General features: G+C 41.4%; 2 protein-coding genes across 18 annotated transcripts in view; one reads left to right on the top strand and one right to left on the bottom strand.

Moving 5' to 3' along the window:
* DEDD (death effector domain containing) overlaps positions 1-1,803 on the bottom strand; it is a 10,928-nt gene extending 9,125 nt beyond the window's left edge. For 6 of the 13 annotated variants that reach the window (XM_081485089.1, XM_081485095.1, XM_081485100.1 and 3 more), the window contains exon 1: positions 1,689-1,803. The gene's annotated coding sequence lies outside the window, so the exon portion shown is untranslated. Of the gene's footprint in view, positions 1-1,528; positions 1,610-1,653 lie in introns of those variants that run through there. The other 7 variants (XM_081485091.1, XM_081485097.1, XM_081485102.1 and 4 more) reach the window with 3 other exon arrangements.
* UFC1 (ubiquitin-fold modifier conjugating enzyme 1) lies at positions 1,747-20,333 on the top strand. 5 transcript variants are annotated; one of them, XM_081485127.1, is made up of 7 exons: positions 1,747-1,922; positions 16,652-16,774; positions 18,599-18,666; positions 18,901-18,964; positions 19,283-19,359; positions 19,612-19,702; positions 19,901-20,333. In XM_081485127.1, exons 2-7 carry the CDS (start codon positions 16,652-16,654, stop codon positions 19,979-19,981), a joined length of 504 nt encoding a protein of 167 aa, XP_081341253.1. In that variant the 5' UTR covers positions 1,747-1,922; the 3' UTR covers positions 19,982-20,333. The 5 variants fall into 5 exon arrangements, with proteins under 5 accessions (XP_081341253.1, XP_081341251.1, XP_081341252.1 ...); XM_081485125.1 differs by lacking the exon at positions 1,747-1,922 and adding an exon at positions 2,263-2,306; XM_081485126.1 differs by lacking the exon at positions 1,747-1,922 and adding an exon at positions 2,902-3,076.

Below are 20,333 nucleotides of genomic sequence, written 5' to 3'. Positions count from 1 at the left end.
GTGTCAATTTTCAAGCTTTACTTTGACACATCAAAGGCCCAAAGAGTCAATCTCAGCTGCAAAAATATACAGACAAGCCTAAAGCTATTTCAATTGTAATGATACACTCTAAGCTAAACGGGAGAACTCACTTCCAACAAAGTCCCCAGGCTTCCCTAACCTTCTATTACCCTATTCACTAAACAATACCAACTCTGAGAATGTCCAGTCTCAGTGGCTTAGGGCAAAAAAGGTCCCAAATTTAACAACTTGTGGGAAAACCAATTATCCTCTGACACCTCACTCCTCAATCTCTTATGAGGCCCATCTACTTTGTTACACTATCAACACTGACTTCATCTTTAGATGAACCAGGAGGAAAGTGGTTACAGCCAAAGAAAGCACTTTCTTTCCATCACTTCACTTATGACACCGTAACTATCCTCCAAATTCTGTCTTCACTCTTTCCCTTACCTAGTACACAGTGAGAACGAAATATCCACTGGGGCAGCATCCACTCAAACATCTACATTTCACAGGGAACATTTTTTTATACACGAGTACTGACGCTCCCTCCTAGCACTAAACAGCAAAATAAAGAGTCTGGAAACTAAAGCGCTCATTTAATTAGCATGGCTGCCTAGATGCCATCCTGTGTTTTCTGTTCCCTTTCACAGACTTCACAGCCTTTACTTTAGCATACAGAGGTCCAACAGAGTATGCATGTTTCCCCATTCTGATATCGCTAATTACTTAGAACTAGGAAAGTCCTTTACTCTTTCCACACTCCAGCGATACCAGGGTCCTCCTTTCCCCTTCTTTTCGTAACCAGGAAAAACAAGGGTGCTTTTGGAAATCCATTTGAACCCTCATCCAACCCCAATTCTCTAAACCCAGAAGACCATTCCCTTCTGCCCGTCCCACCCTAGGAAAAGCTAAAAGGCCCGGCAATTAGAATTGGCTGCAACTGATGCTGCTTAACTCTGCTCTCTCTTCCTTTCCACAGGGGAAAGGGAAACCCCTGAACCTCTATCATTCGTGCAGCTCCACTGTCCTATGTCCCATCCCATTCCCCTTCCTCCCAAACTTTCCTCCTAGTCTCTCACTTTCTCCATTACCTCGTTACACCGACACGCTCTCCAGTCCCCAAACCTCCGTTTTCTTCTTTTCCACCCAAATTCTCCCCTAGGCCCTTCCCCCTCCCACCTCCAATTTAACACTTTCAGAACCTCCCTCCAAACGTCTCAAATCCAATCCTCACCTCTCACCTCTCCACTACACCCCGTACGTGAGTCCAATTCTTCTCCAAAGCACTTGCTACAAGCCCCCTTTTCCTTCACACCCTCAGCCCCTCCCTCCCGCTCCCACCCCCTCAGCCTGGCGGGCTCCCAGCCCTACTCCCCACCTCGGCCTCTCTAATACCCCTGGCCCGGCCCAGCCTCGGCCCTTGTTTACGCCCCTCCCCTGCCCCACTCCTCCGCCTCGACCCTGCCTTCTCTCACAGTTGCCACCTCCCCCGCACGCCCCCTCGGCCGCTCCCCTCCCCCACCTCGCAGCGTCCCGTCGCCTCCCTCTCCTGAGGTTCCCAAGCTGGACGTCGCCACCGCCTCCCCCTCCACTTTCCTTCCCCAAGCCCTTTGCGGCCCCGCCCGGCCCCGCCCCGTCCCGCTCTACTCCCCCTCCCCACTCCGGCCGCCCCGCCGCCTCACTCTCGGCTCAGGTTCGGCGCCGCCATGTTGGATCCATCCGCGCCGCGCTCCCGGGCCTGTCTCACGGCGCCGCATCCGGGCTCCAGCCGCCACCGCCACCGCCGCCACCGCGGGCGTGGGGGAGGGGCGAGGCGGGCGGGGGTGGCTGCATCCTGAACACCGCCTCCCGGAACCTGGCCGGTTAGTGGCGGCTTCGAGACCATAGTGAGGCATGAGCCAGAGTAGCCATGCTAGGTGAGGGCAGCCTGGCAGCGGCATTAAACAGGGAGTGGATAGCTTCACTTTGGTACCGGAGACTAGAGATTGGTAGCCATCTTGCTTTGGGGCAAGCTGGCAACGCAAGTTTTTCTTCTGTACGGCTTTAGGGCCGTAGTAAGGCCTGTGAGAGGTTGCACTCTCTAGTGTGGAAACGTTGGTGGGACCCGAGCTGGCTGGTGTCGACTTCAAGAGCTACTGAAAGACTGCGACTGGCAGCCATGACGCAGAAGGGCGGAATATTACGGGGTCCGATTGCTCTACGAACTTGGGGGAAGGTTCACGATCTGGGTTTGACCTTTGCCCTGAGCTTCCTGGTAACCCGGACGTTCCGTAAACTTGGATCCGGAACAGAAATCGCTGGTCAGTTGCCCTCTCGGATTTCACATTTTGAGCGTTTGCTTTTTGAGCACCCGCTTCCTGAAGGAAGTGTCACCTGAGCTGAATCCTGAACTGTTGGGAATTGGGGGTGGGAGACTGGGTACCTTCTGGAGCTGCCAGCAGCATGGTATGGCTAAAGAGGGGTAAATAGATGAGTTCTGTGAGGTTGGGAGGGGCCAGTTTACACAAGGCCACGTAAATTATTTTATCCTAAGGGTAATAAATAGGTTTTGAAGAGTCTTAGCAGAGGTGTGAGCAAATATATTTGCATTTCAAAAGATCAGTGGTAGCAATGGGTAGAATGAATTGGAGGGGGCGAAGTTAGAGGCAAGAACGGTTAGGACGCTCTTACCCCGAAGAGAGACGACAGTGGTCTGTCCTGTGGAAGGGTGTGTACAAATGGGGGGAAAATGATCTGAAATGGATATGAGGCCGAGGGAGGAATCCAAGGTATTTCCCAGTGTTCTGGCTTGGGCAACTAGGGAATAAAGATGCCATTTTCATTGTTATTTGACGTCGTGGGGAGAGAATGAGTTTTAAGGGCCTGTGGGATATCCATTAGACAATGGAATGTTACATAATGTGAGTTGGGAGTCCAAAAGGAAAGTTTAGAATGTGTGTTGTTGAAACCATGGAAAATGGCCTAGAAAGAGGAATACCTGCATTTAAGAGATGAGGTGAGGAAAGAGGGAAAAAGAGGACACTGAGAAGGGACAAGCAGAAAGAAGAAACCAGAAATATCAAGGAAATTGGTCAGTATTAAAGTAGATCAAAAAAAAATTACGTTAAGATGTGGACTACAATGGGTCCATTGGATTCTGCAATAAGTAAGTCATTTAGTAATTTCCGAGAAAGCTGTTCCAAAGATATGGTGGGGTAGAAACAACGAGGTAAATTGAGTTACTAGAAAGGCACAATGTATAAAGACAATTTTCTTCACAATGTTTATGATAAAAAGGGGATAGCAGTAGGGTATAGCATATGGGAGAATTTCACAGAAAGGGAAGGAATTTTAGGTAACTGTGGGACAGCCAGATAGAGATGTCCAAATGACAGTTGAATGTACAAATCTAAAACATGGGAGAAAGTTATATTAAGTTGGGAAAAACAAGTGCAAAAGAATACATGCATATTTACACAAGCATTAAAAAATTAGTTATGAAGAGTGGGCTTGGGAGGGGTGAAACATACTTTTTATTTTAGATTCATCTTTACTGTTTGAATTTGTTTTACTGTGTACATAACATACATTACTTTTATCGAAAGCTGCTTTTGAAAAACTTCAATGATGTATAGGCCAGAAATTCCAAATCATGAACATTTCAGTGGTTGTTGAAGCCATAGATTTGAATAACGCTCCCCCAGAGAGCAGCAGAGGGTTAAGCAGAGGCCTTGGTGAAGTCTAGCACTTAAGGCATAAATAGAAGAGCCCTTGGAGAATCTTTGAAAAGGAACAGCCAGTGAGGAAGAAAAAACTCTGGTTCCTAGTGTCACAGAATCAGAAGGAAGAGAGTGTGTCACGAGGAGAGAAGTTGTTGAAAGCGTTGGATATCCCTAGAAAGGCAGCTGACGGGGAAAGTTAAAAGCTAGCTCCAAACTCAGGTTTCCTGGAAACTTGGCATAAAGGTCAAATCCATATCTTGAACCTTCAGTAAATATCATTGAAATTCAACCTCTATGCTATTCCATCATTATATGTCACAGATGACAACCCCAGTCTTTCAAGTAACCCCAGTCTTCAAGTAAATACCAGCCAATTCTTGCACCATGAATGTTTTCACATTCAAGAATGCTTCCTCTCCCATTCTTTATTAAAGCCCTTAGGCTGCCATCAAGAAAAACTTGTGTTGCCAGAAATGGTAAAGTTAAGGAATTGAAAGTAGGAGTATAGGTTGAGAAGGCCAAGAACTAACTACTGATCACATGGATTTTCCTAAAACCACCCAGATAGGAGGGCTTCCCAGGTGGCACTAGTGGTAAAGAACCTGCCTGCCAATCCAGGAGACAGAAGAGACACAAGTTAGAACCCTGGGGCAGAAGATCCTCTGGAGGAGGGCATGGCAACCCACTCCAGTATTCTTGCCTGGAGAATCCCATGGACAGAGAAGTCTGGCTGGATACAGCCCATAGGGTCTTGAAGAGTTGGACGACTTAAGTGACTTACCACGTACATACACATACCTAGTTTGGCACAGAGGGGTTATTTAATAGGCACAGTAGTTTTCAGTAAGCAGGAGGGATAAAGACAGTAGAACCAAATGGTATAAGCTTCAGAGAAGGAGGAGTTTTTACAAGAGGATGAGAGCATGATCATCTGAAAGTAGCAGTGAACTGTAAAGAGAAGGATGATACCCTGCCCCCATTTCCTGCAGGACTGGGAAGAATAAACAGTCTCTACAAGGTTGAAAGGAAGAGATATCCATTAGAAAAAGCCAACACTGTCTCTCCCCCCTTCACCACCACCCCATACTGGAACTCTTCCCTTGTGAACAACCTGCACTCCATCCTCATTTTCTTCAGATTACTCTAACTTTTTCCTAGAGGAAGAGTCATCAGGGCAGAGGTTGCTACCTGTAATGTATGGAATGGGGATGTGCCCCCACCCACATAAGCTCATAAAAGGGGCAGACAGGCACTACTTATAGTTGAATGGTATTCTCTCCCTGCCCATATTAGGAAGTGGTTTGATGCCTAGCAATCTTGACATCATGGTGGGAATTCCTTTCCAGGAGCCCATCTCTTCCAAACTTAAGCCAACCCCATTTAGAGGATTAGCAAGGAGAGGCCTTTTCTAGTGGTGTGGTGTCCTATCTGCTCAGTGCAGCCTCTGGGGAGATGACCTATTGCCCTCTTCTTCAACCACAATGGAAAGATAAAGGAAAGACTGGAATTTTTCATTAGGCTTGCAAAGTAATCCTTCTTCTTCTATAGGACTTGAAGAACCTAATCCTCTTCCCTGGGCCAAACCTTAACTAAATTTTACAGATTCCAGACATTGAGACAATTGCCTGGCCAGCTGTTCCTAAGTTAGTCTATTCATGACTGCATTCATGACTGTAGAAATGTTTTCTTTTGGGGGTGGGAGCTGGAAATACACTCTTAAAACATGAAGACTTGGGACTTCCCTGGTGGTCTAGTGGTTAGGACTCCACACTTCCACTGCAGGGGGCACAGTTTCAGTCCTTGGTCAGGGAACTTAATACCCTACATACTGCACTGCATAGCCAAAACCAGAAAAACATGAGTCCTCAGGACTTTCCTGGTGGTCCAGTGGCTAAGAGATCATAATGCCCTTAACAGAGAGCTAAGCAGGTTTCCTGAAGTGAAATGGAATAAATGCTAACCAAACCAAGGAGACTGGCACTTATGCCCAGCACTGAGAAAAAAATATTTCAAACACTTAAGATTTTTTTGTTGTTCAGTTCAGTCGCTCAGTGATGTCAGACTCTTTGCGACCCCATGGACTGCAGCACACCAGGTCTCCCTGTCCATCACCAACTCTCAGAGATTACTCAAACTCATGTCCATTGAGTCGGTGATGCCATCCAACCATCTCATCCTCTGTCGTCCTCTTCTCCTGCCTTCAATCTTTCCCAGCATCAGGGTCTTTTCAAATGAGTCGGTTCTTCGCATCAGGTGGGCAATGTACTGGAGTTTCCGCTTCAGCATCAGTCCTTCCAATGAGTATTCAGGACTGATTTCCTTTAGGATCGGCTGTTTGTTTGTTTTTTGTTAGTTGTAGCTAAACAGTTGTTTCCCTTTTGCTTGAACTGTATGTCATCTCTACAGTTAAAGCAAAAACTTCATCTCTTGTCTAATGTTCTTTTTCCAACCTCTCCTTACTTCAACTAAAAACTCAAAAAAATTCTTGAGAAGATTGAGAACCCTATATAGGACTCTCTTGTTCCTCCTCCTTTCATGTCCCTTTCTTTATATCCATCCCTGTCTCTTCCTTGGAGCCTCAGTTGAGAGAACATCCCTCCAGCTTTCAAGCAGGCCCCCAGGGCCAGGGGAGCCTGGTGGGCTGCCGTCTTTGGGGTCGCACAGAGTCAGACACAACTGAAGTGACTTAGCAGCAGCAGCAGCAGCAATAGCCTCCCACTGGACCAACTCCCAGAGATTACTCAAACTCATGTCCATCGAGTTGGTGATGCCATTCAACCATCTCATCCTTTGTCATCTCCTCTCCACCTGACCTTCAGTCTTTGCTAGCATCAGGGTCTTTTCCAATGAGTCAGTTCTTTGCATCAGGTGGCCAAAGTATTGGAGTTTCAGCTTCAGCACCAGTCCTTCCAGTGAATATTCAGGACTGATTTCCTTTAGGATTGACTGGTTTGATCTCCTTGCAGTCCAAGGAACCCCCAAGAGTCTTCTCCAACACCACAGTTCATAAGCATCAATTTTTCGCTGCTCAGTTTTCTTTATAGTCCAACTCTCACGTCCATACATGACTACTAGAAAAACCATAGCTTTGATTAGACGGACCTTTGTTGGCAAAGTAATGTCTCTGCTTTTTAATATGCTATCTAGGTTGGTCATAGCTTTTCTTCCAAGGAGTAAGTGTCTTTTCATTTCTAACCTAGCTGTAAGCCTTTAGCTAGAATCCCAGTGTCTCCTGGCTCCTGTATAGAAGAGTAGAGACCACAGTCAGTCACTGAATCCTAAGGATTTGCTGTCTAACATTCTCCTTAACTTGTTTCCTTCATTTGCCACCTCTGACCTTCACTAAAAGACTTTGGGTAAGTCCATTAATTTCCCTGAGCTTGTTTTCTCATCTGTAAAAGGAGCATATATAAAATAACATTCATGTCATAGGTCATTGTTTTAAAGATTATGTTAAATAATATATGTGAGCTGTCAACATAGGGCCTCGCTCATTGTAAGCACCAGATAAATGTTACCTAATATGGATATGTAACAGTTTTCACCAGGTTTCAGAAATTCAGGAGGTTCTTTGTTAATGCTCTCTGCTGCTCCCATGGGGATGACTTTCTCCAAGTCATTGGTTATCCTACAGGCAGGCCATGACAAAAAAACAGCCCTGTCCCACCAACCCCTCCAGCTAATTAGAGATTTAATTCTCTTTAGTTGTTGTTCAGTCAAATAGTGGTATTTCTGTATGATAGCAAATTCACTATCTTTTTAAAAGAACATATCAGGAAACTGTTAGTTTTTTTTCTGAAATCAAGATATGGTGTCTCTGTGATGTTCCCTTAATCTGCTAGTCTAGTAACACTGACAAGGAAAGTCGTCCAGTCGTTTATTTAATACAGATACATTAAGCATTTACTAATGTCAAGTGCTCTTACAGGCATATAGGGTAGGATGCACAGTGGTGGACAAACAGACATGGTCCATGTCGTCATGGAGTTTATTGTTTCCATGGGTGGACTGCCTAAGGAAAGAAAATAGCAAATATACCATTTTAAATTGAGATAGGTGCTATGAAGGAAAAGAACAGAATGCTGTGACAGAAAAATGAATGATCAGGGAAAGCTCTCTTTGAGGAGGTAACACAGAAGCTGAGACCCAAAGAACCCAAAGGAGCCAGTCTGCTTGCAGAAGACTATCCTAGGCTGAGAGGATACATGCTAGAGGCCCAAAGGCAAGGAAGAGCCAACACCTTGGGCAACTGAATCACATCATGGTGAACCACTGTTGGCATCTGGGGATCACTGCTTTCTTTTCTCATTTATAAAATAATCTTTAATAACTGTTCTATAATGGTAAAAGAATCAATAATCTTGATTCTTTAGTTTCCAGAATTCACCATCTAGAATTTCCCTCTTTGAAAATGTGGACATTTGCCATATTGTGAGTTCTTCAGACCACCTTTGGGGAAAACAATTTCACTTACAAAATATTTCTGATTTCTAGAATACCACGTGTCCAGGCCCTGAACTCATTTAAAATGCTGAGAATCCTGTTATCATTTTAGCTAATCATCAGTGAAATTATAACTAACAAAAAGAATTTTCCTAACTCGTTTTACCTCATTTCTTCATGTTTTCTCCCAAGCTAGCTACTTATAAACATTTTTATATAGCTAAAATAATCACGTAATTATCAGTATTGCAGATGATAGCTTATTATATATATGTAGATATAATCATGAAAATCAACTTTAAAATTATTACAAGTAATAGAATTTAGTAAAGTGATGATTGGGAGAGGAACTATCATGCAGAAATAAATATCCTTTATATATAAACAATAAACTAAACGTATAATTTTAAAAAGACCCAATTGCAACAAATGAGATAAAATGCCTAGGAATAACTAAAAAGAATGGGCAAGATCTGCATAAATGAAATTTTCTTTTCCCCACACTTCAAGGCTTGCAGGATCTTAGTTCCCCAACCAGGAGTTGAACCTATGCCCTTGGCAGTGAAAGTGCAGAGTCCTAACAACTGTGCTGTCAGGAAATTCCTAGTATGAATGAAATTTTAGAATGCTACCCACATAAAAAAAAACTTGGTCAAATGGAAAGTAACATCATGTTCTTGGAGAGAGAGAATATGTAATGATGTCAATTTCCCAATGTTATCTATAAATTTAACATCTAGATAAAAATGTCAGCAAGATTTTTAAACAAATTAATTTTAATTCACATGAAAAATAAGGAAAAAATGAAAGAGAAATTCTGAAAAAGATTAAGTAATGACTAAAAGTTAACCCAAATATTAACATGTATTGTAAAGCTACAATAATTAAAACAGTGGGTTAATGCCCTGTGAATAAGCCAACTGATGAAAACAAGTGGAAGGTCCAGTGATAGACCCAAATACATAAGATAATTTTGTATTAATAAACGTGTCACTTTAGATCATTGGAAATATTATACATACCCTTTAAAATTATTTCCATATGCATTAATAGCCAATCATAATTAGCATAAGATACGAGAAACTAAAACATAACAATACAAAAAAGGTTGAAAGTAAAAGAATGGGAAAAGACATATTGTGCAAAAATAAACCAAAAGGAAATTATATAACAGATGTAATAGGCTTGAAAGCAAAAGCATTACTAGAAATAAATAAGAACACTTCACTTGAGTAAGTCTAATTTACCTGGAAGTTTTAAAGTTGCATTTAAGTATGAAATTAACTTGAAATTATGTAGAGCGACAGAGCTACAAGGGACAAATAGACAAATTCACTATTGTAACAGGAGATTTAACACACTGCTCTTATTCACTGATAGAGCAAACCTCTTTCAGAACCAATGAAAACTTAAATAACATGAGTAGCAAATTTAACTCAACAAGTATAAATATATATATACAGCCACTATACTCCAGAACTGCAAATTACAGATTTTTTCAAGCACACTTGGGACATTTTGAAAATTGACCGTATAGTGTATGCTTAGTCATGTCCAACTCTTTGCAACCTCATGGACTGTAGCCTGCAAAACTCCTCTGTCTATGGGATTATCCCAGTGAGAATACTGGAATGGGTTACCATTTCCTCTTCCAGGCTATCTTTCCAACCCAGAGATCAAGCCTACATCTCCTGGGGCTCCTGCACTGGCGAGCAGATTCTTTACCACTGAGTCACCTGGGAAGCCCTACCATAAGGCAAATCTCAACAAATTTCAAAGTTCTGAAGTGATACAAAGTATGTTTCTTGACTTGCAGTTAAGATACAGATCAGTAACAAAAAGGTAACTAGAAGTTATACACTACTTCTAAGTAACCTCCCTCCCCCCAAAAAATCACAGTTGGAGTTAGAAAATAACTTGAACTGAATGATAATAAAAATATTACATACAAAACTTGGATGTGACTAAAGCTATGCTTATAGGGAAATGTATAGTCTTAAATGCACATATTAGGAAAAAAGAAAAACTGAAAGTTCAAAAGTTTTACATCCATCTTAAGAACCTGTATAACAGTAAATTAAAACCAAACAAAGTAGAAGAAGAAAAATGTGTGCATAGAGATGTCTAGAAGGATGTGTACTTAAAATGATAGCAGGTTTTTTTTTAATATGGGGTAGAATTTTGAATTTTGTTTTTCTGTATTGTTTAAATAAGCTAGAACAAACAAAGCCATTTTCATTTTAAGAGAAACAGTACTAGAGGAAAACATGGGATAATTTTTAAAAAGTAATACAAACTGTTGTGGTGACTCAATACCAGAAATTATAAGCAAAAAAAGACTGTGGGAAAAAAAATTGCCACGTGGTTAGAAATACTATGAACAAAAACTAAGACAGATGACAAACTGAGAAAAATATTTGTAACTCATCACAAATGACTAATCTCTTTAATGTATTTTTTAACAACTCAAAATCAGTAAGAAAAAATGAATGACAATTTAAGAGCAAAGGATATAAGAATTTATAGAAAATGAAATACAAATGAATCCTAAACCTATGAAAAAATATTCAACCTTACTCATAATGAGAAATAGACACTAAAATTGTCTTGAGATTCTACTTCGGTCATGAAATTGGCAAAAACAACTCTGTTGTTAACACTGATTTTTTTTTTTTTTTTAAGGAGGGGAAACTTGTCATTTCATATATTGCTAATAGTAATACAAATTGGTTTAATTTTTATAGAGGAAAATTTTTAACAAATTGCCTTTTATAGAGGCAATATTTAAACAAAATTTAAAGCACAAATCTTTTGAGGCAACAGTACTGTATCTAGGTATTTATTACATGTGTACAAAGTGATGAGTAGACAAAGCTATTAACTGCAGTACTGTTTGTAATAAATAGCAAAAGACAATCTAAATATACCTCCTGAGGGTCTTGCTGAATAAATTATGGTAGATCCATACAATGGGATGCATCTACAAAAGAAGAAGAAAGAGTGGGAGGGGGAAGAATGAGGTAGTTTAATTATGTGTTAATATAGAACAGCCTCCAAGATATTATTCAGTGAAAAAAAAGCAGAAATTTGAACAGTATACTGTGATTTATATAGAGTTTTCAAAGAAGGTATATGTGTGTATATGTGTAAGTGTATAGACTATATCTGGAAGGATATACAAAAAGCTAGTTGGAGAGGAGAGCCCTGGGGAAGAGAACCAAGTAGCCAAGGAATGGGATTAGAGGGAGACTTACATTTCACTCTATAGCATTTTCTATCTTTTGAATTTTGAGTAGGTGCATGTATTTGTAAGTATTTTGAAGCCACATCTGTGTATAATTTTGTTTTGTGATTTTATGCTTATTTTATAAATATTTCTATATAGCATATTGCATATAAATTAAGTCTTTCTAGGCGCTTTCTTCTGTCTCCTCTTATAAACAATGATCTGGATATTTGCTGTTCTTAATATACTACTTTATTCCCTCATGACTTCCTGACTTACAGAATGCTCTTCTTTCTGCCTAGAATGTCACATTTACCCTGCTCTCTCCTTTCCTGCATTCAGTATGCTATCCTAAGGGATCCAGTTCAAGTACTATCAGCCTTATCTGATTCTCTCAGGCATGTGTACTTGGACTGTACTTTGAACATGTCCAGAATTAGATATTTCTTATTTTATGGTAATTGACTACTTATTAATTTCTCCTCCCCAAAGAATATGTATTTTCATCTTTATTAACCAAATCCTCTGACACCCCCAACCCTTGCCCAGATCTTACTTTGAACTCAAAGTCCATAGTTCTATAATCTCTAGGGGTGATATTAACACCTCAGAGAGTCCTGTGCACACTTCAGCCCATTCCAGGGAGGGGGTTGGTTGTCCCATTTATGTTTCTGCAGCTCTACTGTTTGTTTCTGCAGTCTCTCTTTGTATTTTGATAGCTGTCTGCCCTTTAAGGGTGATGAATAGCCCTCTGCTACCAACTCTTACCCCTCAGATCACTGCTACTAATTTCACATTGGCCCAGAAATGGTAGAAAGCTGGTTATGGATGTGATCTCTAGAGCCAGACTGTGCTTGGGACTGAATGCCAGTTCTGCCATTTAGTGGCTGTGTGATATAGGGCTTTCTTTCATTGAACCCAACTGTTCTTCAGTTTCTTCAAATGTAAATGAAGCTAATGAAAGTAACTATATTAAGATTGTTGCCAGAATTAAAGGATCTAATTTTTTTTTAATGTTTGGGACAGTGCCTAGCACATTGTAAGCATTGTATAAATGTTTTTTTTTTTTCAATCATTCTCTCCACCAAGTTCTCTGAGTGTTATAAGAATTCTTTGCTGAAGTCTCCAGAATAATTAAAGGTGATAACAAAAGGAAAAAAGTTTTCCGAACTGGTTACCCATCTATACTGATCCTCTATTGGGTGGCTCCCTCTCCTCACCATTCTGAGCTATATTCTCTGAGAATATTCGAGTCCAGACTAACCCCTTAAAGATCAGAATGAGGAAAAACTTAAATTCCTCCCCTAGTCCAAAGTTTATTTCCCTAATACAATATTTCTCCTTTTGTCCCAAGGGCTACCTTTCTCCATGATGACTGACAAGGGGATTTTCAACTACTTTTAGGGGCACCCTCATGTACCCAACAGTACTATCCCATCAAAACCATGGTCTGATGTCAGTGCATTTCCCAGAATTGAAATTTCCAGTCATTTCTGTTTAATTCCTTTTTTAGCTGTTTTAGGACAATTTCCTTCAGGGCAAGTACTCCACCTGCCTTATGCACTACTGTATTTCCAATGCCTGAATGTAGTAAGAACTCCATAAATGTATGAATTGTGCATGAATGAGCTCTTCTTTTGGAAAAAAGATGAAGCTCAGGCCTACATACTCTTTTTTCAGTCTTCTCAACCTTACCTTCTGATCTCTTGTAAGAAGTACTTAAACAAAAATAAGCTAAATTGAAAATTTTAAATGAAACATTTCTCTAAAATAAATATACTTTACAGAAATGTAACTATGCTTACAATAGAGACAGCTTTTTATCATGCATTATGAGCTCTGCTTTACAAAGTGGTCTAATAAGGTAAGTTTTTTTTTTTTAAAGTAAGATACAGATTTAGGGAGATGGCTTTTCTGATGCTTACCTAACTCATCAAGAAATTCTTTTATTTTAAAAATACTGGTTGAGCACTTAGCTTGTGCCAGGCACCACAGTATTATTGTATAAACAAGATTGACACACAGTCTTTACTGTGAGTTTCCAGTCTTTCACAACAATTAAACAATAAAGTGTGATAAGTCGTTAACCGTAGGGGAAGTATTCTAAGGCTAGAGGTCTCTGCCTGTACTTGAACAAGAACAGCTCTTCATTGATTATTTTTGTATTTTGAGATTCCAAGTGAGAGTTTGCTTGTTAAACTAGCTCCAGTATTACAAAAAGTTTGAAAATCACTGCCATATATTTAACGTGAATTTCATCCTGAAAGTCTATTATGTGAATGCATGAAGAGACACCACACTCATGCCACAGCTAGAGTCCATGTAATACAATGAAAGATCCTGTGTGATGCAGCAAAGATCTCATGTGACACAACTAAGATCTGACACAACCAAATAAATAAAAATAAGTAAAATAAAAATGAAAAGCTCAGTGAAAAAGAGAGTGAGAAAGAGAGATTGCATATATAGTTAAAACCACCCTATAAACACTACTATCCTTCTTTCATAGGTGAGGACATGCAGCTCACAGAGATACAGTAACTCACCAAAGTCTGGCCCTCCCCTGCTTTATTGAGGAATAATTGACAAATATAATTGTATATCTTTAAAATCATGGCTTGATCTACATCTGCATGTATATATCATATACATGTGGCGAATACACACACACACACACACACATGAGCACATATAGAAATGATTACCAAAATCAATATCCATATCCATCACTTCACATAGTCAACACATGTGTGGTTAAGAATGTTTAAGATTGGACTTCGCTGGTGGTACAGTGGATAAGACTCTGCCTGCCAGTGCATGGGACATGGGTTCAATCCCTGGTGTGGGAAGATTCCACATGCCACAGAGCAACTAAAGTCCATGTGCCACAACTACTGAGCTCACTTACTACAACTTGTGAAGCCCATGCACCTAGAGCCTGTGCTCCACAAGAGGAGCCACCACAGTGAGAAGCCCATGCACCACAACAAAAAGTAGCTCCTGCTCACCCACACACTGCAACTAGAGAAAGCCCATCTTTAGTCACCGTGCGGTGGTGGTGGTGGTGTAGTCACTAAGTTGTATCCAACTCTTGTGACCCCATGGACTGTAGCCCACCAGGCTCCTCTATCCATGGGATTTTCCAGGCAAGAATACTGGAGTGGGTTGCCATTTCCTTCTCCAGGGGATATTCCTGACCCAGGGATTAAACCTGAGTCTCCTGCATTGCAGGCGGATTTACCGCTGAGCCAGCTGTACGTTAAATCCTCAGAATGTATTCTTTTTATAACACTGTGCATCCAATTTGACCTACATTTCCTTTTTCTCTCTCATCCTATCTCCAACTTCTTATGACAATCAAATTGCATGCCTCATTCAAAATCTCTGCTCTCCACCACACCACAAAGCCCACACTCAAAATGGAATAAATCTTTATTTCTCTAGGAGAGAAAACTCTAGTGAGATACTACAAAGCTTTGCCTTAGCCTTATCCGATATCCAATATTTTAAAGAAAGAAACATATTGCATGCTAATAAAAGACAAAAACTACATCATCATCTCAGTGAATAAAGAAAAAGCATTCAGGGAGGGGGGAACACTCCCATTCATGATAAAAACTTTCAGCACTAGGAAGAGAAGGGAACTTCCTTAACCTGATAAAGGGCACCCATGAAAAGACTATAGAGAACAGCATACTTAAAAAAGAAAGACAATGCTTTCCTCCCTGAAATCAGAACAAGACAAGGGTGTCTGCTCTCAACACTGTACTGGAGGTTTCAGCCATAAGAAATTAAATTTGGGGACTTCCCTGGTGGTCCAGTGGCTAGAACTCTGTGCTTCCAATGCAGGGGATCCAGGTTCATTCCCTGGTCAGGGAACTAGATCCCACATGCTGCGACTAAGACTTGGCGCAAATAAATAAATACTGAAAAAAAAAAATTTAATTTTTAGATAAACTATAGAATTTTATGATTAATAGGATCTGATCCAAAATTACAGCTAAAGGTTGCAATGATTAACGCTGCAAGCAAGACGTGTAAGTTAAGGCCAAAAATAATGTGCTTCTGTTTAAAAACCAACTTGAAGATAAAAAATTCTGAAAAAGGATTACTGGGTACCTACTGTGTGCCATGCACTGGAGATAAGAGACATGATTCTCTCCTAGATTTGTTAATTCCAGACCCAAAAATGACTAGGCTAGACAAAGGCAAGTTTTCTAGTGGCCTTTCAACAACTTTGGCATTTATTAAGAATTCTCTAATTCAATCCAGACCCAAAAATGACTAGGCTAGACAAAGGCAAGTTTTCTAGTGGCCTTTCAACAACTTTGGCATTTATTAAGAATTCTCTAATTCAATTGTGTTAACTCTTTAGGGCTGAGACTATACATACTTTGATTCTCCATGGTTTCCAATAACTTTCAGAAGTTTAATACCTTACTAATGGATGACTTTTGATGTTTTTGAACTGTGGTGTTGGAGAAGACTCTTGGGAATCCCTTGGTCTGCAAGGAGATCAAACCAGTCCATCCTAAAGGAAATTAGTCCTGAATATTCATTGGAAGGACTGATGCTGAAGCTGACACTCCAATACTTTGGCCACCTGATGCAAAAAACTGACTCATTTGAAAAGACCCTGATGCTGGGAATGATCGAAGGCGGGAGGAGAAGGGGATGAGATGGTTGGATGGCATCACCAACTTAACGGACATGACTTTGAGTAAACTCCGGGAGTTGGTGATGGACAGGGAGGCCTGGCGTGCTCCAGTCCATGGGGTCGCAAAGAGTTGGACATGACTTAGCGACTGAACTGAATGGATGACTACAGAGGCTCCCTGCTACCTCAGCCTAACTACAAGGAAGTTAAGGAAGTTTAATCAAAGCTGAAACAGGTGACTCGCGCATTTTAGGATGACAGGAACCAGAAGCGTGCCTAAAACTGCCTGAAATTCTAACAATTCTAAAAGTGTCCAGAAGGGTTTTCTGAGATTACGTCTCTGAGCATGAGCGGAAGTCACCCTTTGAGCAATCTGCCGTTAAATGATAGGTGCCATATTCAGGACAGAGTCATCCGTTTCCATTCTTTTCTCGTCGTTGCAGCCACAAACAGGTGATCCGGTGACAAATTTGTCTTCGTTACTAGAAAAGAAAGATCGCATTCAGCGAAGTTTTAAGGCAGCCAACTCCCCCATCTTCCCATAGTAAAGATGGAGGCGCCCTGAATGTAAACTACAGGTAATACCACTTCCGTATTTTTCTTGTGCCCTGGTCTAAGATGGCGGACGAGGCCACCCGGCGTGTCGTGTCTGAGATCCCGGTGCTGAAGACCAACGCCGGACCTCGAGATCGGGAGTTGTGGGTGCAGAGACTCAAAGAGGAATATCAGTCTCTTATACGGGTCAGTTGTGCTTCTACTGTCAACCGCGTCGTAAAAGGGTTGCGGGTAATCAAGTGTCCATCGGAATAGGCTCCGTGTGGAATCCACTTCCGGTTTTAAAGTTTAACTTACAAATTCAAAGATACTGGATGACTTCGGGGCTGGGGGACTTAAGGAGTCGCGGTGGGGAGGAGGCAGAAGAGACTCAAGTTAGGAACCACGGTGGGGCCAGATTTTCTGACTGAAAGCAGCAGTTGTTTTAGGGCTACGCGGCCCGGGGAAATGACGTGTCCTTCTGGCCCCAGGTGATTGCTCTCCTGGATGTAGGGGAGGTGGTCTTAAGGATTTCTTAGAGCCCTAAGTCCGGGCCTGAGTCTCTCCGCTCTTTCACTTGTCCTAAGGTAGGAATACATGTTAGAGCGATAAATTAGAGGAGGTGTTAGTTGCAGAGAGATGAGGAGCTGAGCTCAGTTAGGAACGAACCATTTTCTCAGCTAATCTCCCTTCTGTGGAAGGAGAATTTGACTTCCTTGCGGTGGTCTCTGTCTGTTTCAAAGGTTTCCTGATGCATGTATTTACTAAAAAATAAATTTAAAAAATAATGTACATCTAGTACCTAGGAAGGGCATCCAAAGCCGAATAAAGTGGAGCCTACGGATAGACAGAAACATATTATTATAATACATGAAGTGGAGAAAGAGGGAGAAGGAATCTGAGAAATTGCTAGGATGTTTTGAAGCAGGAGGTGAGATACCTAAATCTAGCTTGGGTCTGGTCAGGAAAGGCTTCCTAGAAGAGGCAATGCTTGAGCTGAGACTGAAAGGGTAAACATAAGTTAGCCTTATAAAAAACGAACGTAAGAGAAGAACATTCAAGGCAAAAGGAACAGCATGAGCAAAGTTATGGAAGCTAGAAACACATGACATATATGAAGAAACACAAGTAGTTAGAGCATCAAGGTGTGGCAGGGAGTGGTAGATAAGACTTAATAAATAGATTTGAGCACTTGAATTCTATCTTGGAGGCATTGGGATACCTTTAAAGGATGTTAAGCAGAGGAGTAACATGATGAGATTTGGGTTTAGATCAATCACTGGCAGAAGAGAGCAAAATAGAATTGGCAGGGCTAACACTGAAGTTTGGAGGCTGTCATTAATCCAGGCAAAAGAAAAGTGATGATATAAATTCAGCAGTTATGGTAAAGAGAGAGAAGAGAGGTAGACTTGAAGAATATTCAGAAGGTAAAATCAGCAGGATATCATAAAAGATTGGTTTCTAAAGGAGAAGGAGGCTTGAGGATGATTTCCAGGTTTTTAGCTTGGGTGACTGAATGCGAATCCTGCCAATGGAGATTGGTGCGGTGGAGAAACAAGTCTGAAGGACTAGGGAAAAACTCACACTGCCAAGTTTGAATTGTACCTGTGGAATGAAGGTAGAAATTTCAATATACATTTGGATATAGACTTTGAAGCTCTGAGAAAAGCTCTCATTTAACGATAAAGATTTAGAAGTCATCAGCATGTGAGTGCTAGTCAAAATCAGGACAAAATGAAGTCTTGGGAAGGAATATGCCATAAAATGAGTTGTGGCTGTCATTGTCAGAAGCGAGAAGAAAAGCCAGGCAACATCATAAAGTGTTTTGTGCCTGCTAAATTGAGTAGAACCCAGCATTCTATTCTCTGTTCTGCGCAAGTCCCCTACTTACCAATATGGCTTTGACTTCAACTTATGTCAGAAGAGTTGGGTAAACATACTAAGAGAGTAAGTAATCACACTTCTTTTGAGGGAAGGCGGACTGCCCTTGGCCCCAATTCCCCCCTCAGAGACCTCATTCTCTGCTTTTAGTATGTGGAGAACAACAAGAATGCGGACAATGACTGGTTCCGACTGGAGTCCAACAAGGAAGGGACTCGGTAGGCAGACCCTCTCGGGAGGTGTGGGTGGGGATCTTACATAGCTTAAGCATTCCGGTGTCCCAGAACCCACTCTCAGGCCTTTCCTGCCCCCTTCTAGTCTTCACTCCCACAACTCCAGAGTTCCCAATTCCCAACCTATGAGCCTCCCAGGCTGGTCACCTAGGCCAAAAAGATGTCATATGAGTATTAGAAGAATGGGAAAATTGGACTGAGGTTTGGTTTCTGTTATAGGTGGTTTGGAAAATGCTGGTACATCCATGACCTCCTCAAATATGAGTTTGACATCGAGTTTGACGTGAGTATGATGGAGTGGTAGTTAATGGAGGTTAGTAGAGGACGAGGGATTAGGTGATTGTTAACAGGTGATTGTTAACAAGCTAACCTTTCTTGGAGGGACCAAAGAAAACTTTTTAAATGGGAGGGAAACTCTTAATGAAGTTTGAAACAAGCATAGGTTTTAATTACTCATCTCCATGTCCAGAACCCTGCTGTATACCTGCTGCTTGGGGGAGTTTGCAGAACCTTTCATTTCAACCAAGAAATGTATATATCTGATTAGATTAGTTCCTTTCTATTCTGATTCTGTCATATTAAAGCCTTGTAATTCTTCCAGATTCCTATCACATATCCCACTACTGCTCCAGAAATTGCAGTACCTGAACTAGATGGAAAAACAGCAAAGATGTACAGGTAGGACTGAACAGGAAATGGGAAAAGGTCAAAGAAGGCCTTGGTGAAGAACTCTCCAAGGCAGAAATTTTCCCAGAGTCTGCAGGCCTAGAGAAATTCCACATCTCCCTCTGCCAAGCCTGGGAAAAGCACTTAGATGACCTTGTTCTCAGTTGTGATCCCCAGTAGTCTTCCTGTGCTCTCAAGAATCTGCTTTGCTTTGTGGTGTACCTTGCATGTCAACACCTTCTGATCATCTTGTTCCTCTCATAGGGGTGGCAAAATATGCCTGACTGATCACTTTAAGCCTTTGTGGGCCAGGAATGTGCCTAAGTTTGGACTAGCTCATCTCATGGCTCTCGGGGTAAGTTTGGAGTATTTGGTATATAAGAGGGGAAGGGGTTTAGTCCCGAGCAATATAAGAAAAATGAGAGTAAACATGGAATAATAGTGTTTTCCTTTGGGTATGTTCTCCTAGACTATCTCTAGGAAAGAGCTTGTGGTGGAATACAAGGCATTGACTGGCTGGTAGTAATCTCACAGGGTCTCCCTTGTATTGCAGCTGGGTCCATGGCTGGCAGTGGAAATCCCTGATCTGATTCAGAAGGGAGTGATTCAGCATAAAGAGAAATGCAGCCAATGAAGGATCAAGCCACTGAGGCAGGACAGAGGGACCTTTGATAGGCTACAGTTCCTGTTTTCCTGTGCATCATTCTTCTTACTCATCTAACTGCTTCCTCTGACACCCCTTCACCCATAATTGTTACTAAGTAGCTGCAGCAGACACTGCTGAAAAAAACAGCATTGCTGCTGAACTTCTAAGCTGGGCTACACAGGAAGAGGAAAGACTAGGGCCTTGAAAAACCAAGAGGCAATTTATATCCCTTCCCTAGGTGGAGCACTGCGAGGTTTGGAGGGATAGGGGGTGACCAAAAGTGGGTACATAGTCTTTCTGGTTTCTGGAGATAACTCAATAAAAGCTGCTTTCTCTGGTG

This window comes from Giraffa tippelskirchi, chromosome 5, assembly GCF_054371585.1.
Source record: "Giraffa tippelskirchi isolate mGirTip1 chromosome 5, T2T-mGirTip1v1.2.pri, whole genome shotgun sequence".
Classification (NCBI taxonomy): Eukaryota; Metazoa; Chordata; class Mammalia; order Artiodactyla; family Giraffidae; genus Giraffa; species Giraffa tippelskirchi.
The sequence above is the reverse complement of the archived record's forward strand: the minus strand, read 5'-3'. Positions and strand labels throughout refer to the sequence as shown.

Coding starts and splice junctions, on each gene's coding strand:
- UFC1 (XM_081485127.1), top strand. CDS start 16,652: ATGGCGGACGAGGCCACCCGGCGTGTCGTGTCTGAGATCCCGGTGCTG. Junction 18,667..18,900: donor TCCAACAAGGAAGGGACTCG/GTAGGCAGACCC, acceptor TTTCTGTTATAG/GTGGTTTGGAAAATGCTGGT. Junction 18,965..19,282: donor AGTTTGACATCGAGTTTGAC/GTGAGTATGATG, acceptor TAATTCTTCCAG/ATTCCTATCACATATCCCAC.